This window comes from Nannobrachium achirus (assembly GCF_963921795.1).
Source record: "Nannobrachium achirus genome assembly, chromosome: 1".
Lineage (NCBI taxonomy): Eukaryota > Metazoa > Chordata > Actinopteri > Myctophiformes > Myctophidae > Nannobrachium > Nannobrachium achirus.
The window spans coordinates 16,198,656-16,206,329 of record NC_137810.1 but is presented as its reverse complement, the minus strand read 5'-3'; the positions used below and the strand labels follow the sequence as shown (position 1 = coordinate 16,206,329).

At 42.1% G+C, this 7,674-nt stretch overlaps 1 protein-coding gene across 1 annotated transcript; it reads right to left on the bottom strand.

The window, feature by feature from the left end:
- Positions 1 to 305: 305 nt before the first annotated feature.
- Positions 306 to 7,512, bottom strand: LOC308286353 (putative ATP-dependent RNA helicase DDX4; the record flags this gene model as incomplete). The annotated part of the gene is made up of 18 exons (XM_080727349.1): positions 306 to 368; positions 559 to 666; positions 764 to 1,034; positions 1,119 to 1,218; positions 1,566 to 1,711; positions 1,809 to 1,975; positions 2,279 to 2,408; positions 2,752 to 2,906; positions 3,100 to 3,252; positions 3,344 to 3,486; positions 3,791 to 3,830; positions 4,071 to 4,106; positions 4,643 to 4,687; positions 4,873 to 4,926; positions 5,424 to 5,483; positions 6,460 to 6,519; positions 7,301 to 7,405; positions 7,492 to 7,512. The coding sequence occupies 18 exons, from the start codon at positions 7,510 to 7,512 to the stop codon at positions 306 to 308; spliced, it is 1,857 nt and encodes a 618-aa protein (XP_080583475.1).
- Between the last annotated feature and the right edge of the window lie 162 nt (positions 7,513 to 7,674).

Sequence of the window (7,674 nt, the reverse complement as noted above, 5' to 3'; positions counted from 1 at the left end):
TGTGGCAATCTATTCCCACTCATCATCTCCAGCAGCTGTTTGTGGCTGGCTGTGCGCCTGCTTGTGGCTGCCTGGTTGCAATGTTTAATTGCAAATCAATTCACTGGTATATATATTTTTTGTATAATGCTGATTGGGAAAACGGCATAGGCCTATGTGATGTTTTCACATTTCTAACCACAGTTGGTCTCAAACTTAAACAATACAGCAAATATTGAAACAGAACACTGCACTTAATGCATCAAACTTAAAACCAAACAAACTAAAGGTAGAAAATAACTGCAGGATTGTAGAATTGTGGCAATCTATTCCCACTCATCATCTCCAGCAGCTGTTTGTGGCTGGCTGGTTGCAGAGTTGGCTCCACCCTGAGGGCAAAACAATAAGTTAAACTTCGTCTCCACATATGAACAGTCAAAGCTTTGCTCTATTGCACTCATTGCAGTGAATTACAAATACAGTGAAAGCTTTGCTCTATTGCACTCATTGCAGTGAATTACAAATACAGTGAAAGCTTTGCTCTATTGTGCTCACTGCAGTGAATTACAAATACATTACCTTCCTAGAGTCCGTGGAAGCAAAGGTGCTGCCTCCTGGGTTGAAGGATGAAGTTCCAGTGGCGCCCATCGCTGAATCCTCAAGCCATGCAGGCACCTCCTGCTGAGCCTGTCAATCACAGTCAAACCAATAGGAACCATTAGGGCTGCCATGGTGCTTTTTAAGTCATTGTCAAAGCTGTGTTCCTAAGAGTAAGATCACCTACACTAGAGAGAATTTTAACCAGGGAGCGAGCCAGTTGGTTGTCGTTCTCACGATCATAGAAGGAAATGGCTTTCCCAGTGTTGCCACAACGACCGGTCCTCCCGATGCGGTGGACGTATTCGTCAATGGCTTTGGGGAGGTCAAAGTTGACCACGTGCTGCACATCTGGTATATCCAGACCTCGTGCAGCCACAGAGGTGGCCACCAGAACGGGACATTTTCCAGAGCGGAAGTCTTGTAGGGCCTGCTCTCGCTCGCGCTGCTCACGGTCGCTGTCAGAAGACACAATAAAGATCAACTGCTGCTCTGCTTAAACTAAAATAAAACATGAAACCTTGTATCAAGCCACCACTTACCCATGGATACTAGTGGTAGCAACCTTCTCCTGACACAAGAATGTTGCAATGAAATCGGCTTGTCTCTTCGTCTCCACAAACACCATTGTACGCTCAGATCCTGTACAAACCCCAACACAAATAGCAAGACATCGTTTAGTTATTGCCACATTTGTAACAAAAAGGGGAGACAAAGGCACAATAGGCTTAATAAGTTATAGGCATACAAATAAACAATATCAGTGCATGTAGATCAGTGTAAAAGCATAATGTGGGTGCGAGTTTAATATATGTGCTTTGTAAGGTATAAACCAAAAACACACGGAAGTGACTAAAAGAAGCCAGGGTTAATTGTAGCCTTTTCCCCCTAATAGCTGCCATTGTTTATCTTTTTCAAGCCAGTTCAGGTTGTTGATTTCAAGTGGCTTAACAGTAGAGACTTGGAGGTAGTGAGGTTAGAGACATTACCAGTGGTCTTGAGGACAGCAATTAGTTGTTCTCTCTTTGAGAACTTGGTGACCTCGATCAACTTCTGCTCCACATCACTGCAGGCTCCACCCACAACACCCACAGCAAGGAACAAGTAGTCAGTCTTCAGGAAGTCAGCAGCCAGTCTGTAAAAAACACACCACCATGCAGAGAAATGCGTCAGTATTGAGGACTTTCACATAAAGACAACCTGTAGAAGATGCATAAACGCAGTCAGTGTACCTTTGGATGTCTTCAGGGAAGGTGGCACTAAACATCAGGGTCTGGCGCTCCTCTTTTGGTGGTAAACCAGGAGAGCCCACCAGCTTGCGCATGTCAGGCTCAAAGCCCATATCCAGCATCCTGTCTGCTTCATCCAACACCAGGTAACGCACCTTACTGAGACCCACCTTGAGGGCACATCAGAGTTATTATAGCATATTATTTTCTCTGGGGGCAAATGAAACTGTTTAACTGTCAGTAAAAACTAAAACTAAATCGTTACGAGTATAAAAAAAACACTTATGTGGTTAATAGACTCATAGATACATTTAATATAAAAAAAATGCTTCTTGATTATTTTATTAATTAATTTAAAATGCAATCGATAGAATTGTAGAAAATAAACAATAGTTGCAAGCCTATATATATGAACTATATCAAACAGCTGGAAGGTTTCACTGCCATGATTACTAAATTGAGGGCATCGTCACCTTTCCTCTTTGAATCATATCTAACAGCCTTCCTGGAGTCCCGCACAACACGTTGCATCCCCTGCAGATGTCTCTGATTTGGTGTCCAGTAGCGATTCCACCGTACACCACAACGGGACGCACACATGTCCTACACAGATCAGATGAGAAAAATATAAATAATATACTATGGCGTGTTTCTTTTGCCTCTGGCCAGGCAGTGTGCATCTTTACAGACTCAAAGTATTACTTTCCATGTGCTACAACATTAATGAGACACAGCTGTATAATCTTAAGAAACTGATAAGCTATAGTATGTATGTGTATAGATTGTAAGAAACACCGAGGATGGACTACATGCCGAAATGCATCAGTTTTTCTTGTTGCTGCTTATCTCCATTAAAGACTCCTGAAACTTCATCTGAGCGAGCGGATAATTATTTTTACCATGTGCTACTGCAGAACATTAAACTATTGTTTGTTACAATACACACCCATGGGCAAACTTCCTAGCCTCCAAGTAGATCTGATTGATCAGTTCTCTGGTTGGAGCAACAATCACCACCTCAGGTTCCTGCAGCTCACTGAACTGACTGGCTGCCACTCCGTCTGCCATCAGCTGCTGGAGGATTGGCAGCAGGAAGGCAGCCTGTAGGGAGGAAAACACATTACTACAATCCTCCCTGACAGGGAACCATGCTCACCTCCACATCCTGATCTTCAGAAGGCATGTAGTGGTTCATTAAACCACTTGATTCAATCAAACATAGTTCCAATCCCTACAACAAACTATGTGTCCTGTACCTTAGGTTTTGTAGATTAAAGCATCAGCTGAATCTTACCGTTTTGCCTGATCCAGTCTGGGCACAGGCCATGAGGTCTCTGCCTGCTGTGACAATAGGGATGCCATGCTTCTGCACTGGAGTTGGCTTCACATATCCGGACTTGCTCACATTCCTTTTCAGGGACTCACAGAATTGTGCCTCCTCGAAAGTCTGAAGATAGAGACAAACAGGGTTTCATTGCTGTCTGAGAAAACTACTCTCCACTACTGAACAGATGAGAACACTGAGAACAGATCCATACCATGATGGCCTTTGGTGGGTTGCTGCCACTAACATCCACCATGATCTGATCATACTTGTCAAAGTTAATGCCAGATTCGTAGTGGGAGAAAATGGATGCTTCATCCTCAGAGAGCTCTGGAGGAATATAGGTCACCCTCGGTCCTGGGGAACGGAACAATGTTAGACTCACTTAAAGACTAAAGCGTAAAATAAATGTATCACAATCAGTGTTGTATTGGTCGTGTCAGGTGTTGAGCGCACGCACATGCATCGATGTGAAACAACCCTCAAGTTCACACCTCAACAATGTACAAAATCTGTAGTATCACACCAGTAGCTTTAACATAGCCTCCAGTAGAAACTATGATCCAGTAGTGTAGGTGTTAAGCGACGTCATTAAATCAACATGCCCCCAAACATTTTATCACCAATACAACAATGATCACAATGAATACAGTACATTTACTTACTCTCTTCAGCTCCATCTTCAGTGTTTCCTGTTGAACCTGTTATAGAAACAGAATTAGATTTTTTAGCATGTTTCCAAATGCAAGCTGACCAACTAAAACATGGAACCTGATTCACACAAAATTACCTTTAGAAAAGACTTCTTCATCCTTGCCACGATATCCTGCAGCATCAAACAAGAAGGATCAGTTCTGAGTTGACATTCACTCATAAACATGAATCAGTAATTCACTTTATAGTTATGTATAGAAGGATGTTATGCATCATGGTAAATTTACCTCCTCCAGAACCTTCACTTCCACCTTCTGTTCCACCTTAAAAGACAAGTCATTACACTTCAACAACATATCAACTTTTTGCAATTAATCCCTCAGCATAGAATTAGTTCAGGAATACATTTTAATATTTCTTTCCTTTTCAGGCAGAAGCATTTGTCAGTTTGTCTTGAGTCTGGCTAGTTGGAGGCCCAATTGACCATATTCACATGGCAGCCATCTTGCCATTAAAGTTAATGCAATGCCACCCCAGTTGCCACCCGGTTTCAATGCACATTTCAAACATGGCCGCCAGGTGAATAAGGCTAATGTACTGGTGCGATGGTGGTTAATGTAGGAAGACTTTGCTACAAACATGGCCGCCAGGTGAATAAGGCTAATGTACTGGTGCGATGGTGGTTAATGTAGGAAGACTTTGCTACAAAGTTTACTTTCAGGATTGTGTCGTTTTTCAAAGTCCATTTTGACATGTTTGGATGCTGCAAGCTTTTCCAGATAGCAGAGCTCTGGAGTATAATTTTAACACAACTTACCAATATTTACTAACTTAAGTTTGGTTTTGAATAAAGGTTTACCTTGACGGAAGCCTCCTCTCCCTCCACGACCACCTCCTCCAAACCCTGGGAAGAATAAATCATATTTTCCATCATTCACTTTAAGGACATTAATGTTCACACAGTTAAACTACTTGAGAAAGGAATTCCATAACAGATTGAAAATTACCATCAGTTCAATAGCAAATCCTTTATGAACAATAAATATGATCCATTGCCACAGTTTACGCAGTTCATCTACCCTTCATTACCTTCTCTGGATCCTCCATCATCATCTCCATCACTTCTACCTCCTCTGCTGCCTCCTGTCAAGTACAAATAGTGCTATGTAAGAACCACCAAGTTCAATGTCTGTCTTGGTTAATGCATGTTTTCACGTGGATTACAACCAAGATAAGTCAGGGACCCACAAGCCCAAAAGCTCAAGGAATAGGGTTGAGCCTGTGATGTCTTGCAGTACTTTTTATTTCTGTTTTATCTATTAGTTTGGTCATTAAGGTCCACAGAATGAGAGGTCTGCTCTGCCGGAAACATTGCGAAAAAAGGTTATTGCCATGTGTATATTCACTGTCCCATTGACTCCACTACACAGGAACAGAAAAATATTTTAAAAATAAAAGCTGCTTTAAGTACCATGTGAGGGGTCAAACTAGGGGTTCTTCATGATTCTGAATCCATTGCAAGCATTTGACAAGACATCACAGGTCATCTCACATACTGGGTGAGTAAGTGGGTCCCTGGCTAAGAAGCTACTTCACCAGTGTGAATTACATGTAGAACTATCAGCCAAAACCTGTCTCACCTCTGCCTCCTCGACCTCTTCTCTCTCCTCCTCCACTGTTCCAGCTGCTTCCTCCTCCTTCTAAACAAAGTACACAACTCAGACATATAATATAAAGTTTAACACATACATTACAGTCAACTCCATTAATACTAGTACTTACCATTCGCGTTCTCATCAGCTCCTGTAAAAGAAAGTTAAAAGGTTTCAAAAATATTCAGTTTACAGACGCGTTTCACCATTTTTTTTCGCTCCTTCAGTGGCCATTGCTTCAAAATTCCACTCTTCTTTCACCTTTTCCCTGCCATTTGGTGCCCCCCAAAGGTTTGGTGCCCTGTGCTGCAGCACCTAAAGCCCGTCCATTAAAACACCTTCTAAGCCGCGGCAGAACCCCCTGAACCCCGGTACTGCCGTGCAATCAGCGTTTTATTTATAAACATATTTTAAAAAACAAACACACCAAATGATAAACAACGCGCGCGGGTCGTTCAGTGCAAGCCAGCAGGACGTGCACACACTACGTGTTTGGGCGGCCACTTACTTAGAAGCTGCTGCTGGCTGTATTTCTGCCGTTCATTTGCATGGAGCGAGATGGGGTAATCCGCGAGAAAAAACAGCGTTCGAAAGTACATTACGTCCTCGTCGCACGCACATCGATCTAATTCCATGTATTCCACTCATTCCGAAGCCTTGATTTCGCCTCTCGTCTGGTCGAAACTCTTGAGGGGATGGGCTAAACCAGGCTGCAGCACACACAGTGAAGGGGAACGTAATGGCCGCTCGTGGAGCCAGTGGCAGAGCCAGCCGATGACGTCATCACGTTTCTGACGTGATCTGATTGCGCAACGTCTCTTAAAGAGACAGAGCACGACCTGCGACTGTATTTTTCAAAAAATTATGATTAATTTCATAAATTACGGCAATAGACGGGAATAGACGATTGGCTGATGGGACCCAGTAGGAAGTCCGAGGGAGTGCGGCCAGGCTTAGAAGGTGTTAAGACCCCACTGATCAATAGTAAACCACATATTTGAATGCAGACCAAATGTGTTCTTACCTGAAGAGAAGCCACTCTTAAATCCTCCTCCTCGTCCCCCTCTGCCTCTTCCTCCACTGCCTTTATAAAACACACAAATCCTCCATTTGGTAAATGACATCTATAGCTGGAAGTTTATTCTTGTGCATAGTGCATATAGTCATAGTGCAAATTCAGGCTAATAAGGACCCGGGAGCAGACCCGTTAGCAAAGTTTGTGTTCCATCTGAGAATTTTAACTTTTTGAAGGGATCACTGCTGTTTACTGCCTACTCTTGATAGGTCTGTGACAATTATTACATAATCGCCTTATCGTTAAGATAATTGCAATCTTGTTTTGTATAATTGTCGTTATCATTTCCATGTTAAACATTTTCTAAAATAGTGGAAAACAGATCTACAAGCTCAGATCGTCTATTTCCACAATGGGAACCCATTTTGCATTTACCATAAAGTCAGAGCAAAGTCTTAAGACATTCAACTACCTGGTGACATCTATCAAAATTGCAATTGAGTCCATTCAGACCTCTTGCAACTACAGTATATCAGGCCCAGACCCAGGGGTGGAACAAAAACCAAAGAATCAAATTTCCCTTCCGTAACACTTACCCCTTCTGTCATCCCCTCCTCCAAAACCTTTGTCGTCTTTCCAGGAGCTTCCTAAAATAAACAAACGTCCATCACCACCCATATGAACATTCAACTGATAACAATCTTAAATGTTACCCCCACTGTTACATACATGAAGATACTCCTGTCAGTGGTAGAAATATTCTATTTTGTCTAGTTTAAAATAAAGTCTATTATATTAATACAGTACAATTCTGAGTGTTAATCTAACGGAGTTATGCGTCCATTTTTACACTGTCACAGTTAATAGAGCAGGATTTTGCTGTGTAGCTGCTTTGAGTAAACCCACCACCACTGCTTGAAGCCTGGCTGGTGAATGCACCACCGATGCTGGTTCCCTGTATAGATGGACACAGATAGTTATGACTTCAATTGAGTCTCAATGATTCAAACAGGTCAGTTAAGGTCTCACAATTTACGTTACCTCTTCCTCCCAGTCGGCCATGGTTGTCAGCTGTCTTTTAAAAGAAATACAGTAGATAGCCTGTAAAAAAAAAAGAAAATAAATTAATAGAGCTATATTTCTCAAATATTTCTATGTCAATAACGTTCACATGATATCAGGCAGTGGCAAAGATTTTGTGCCATAGAGACATTTGAATTTACC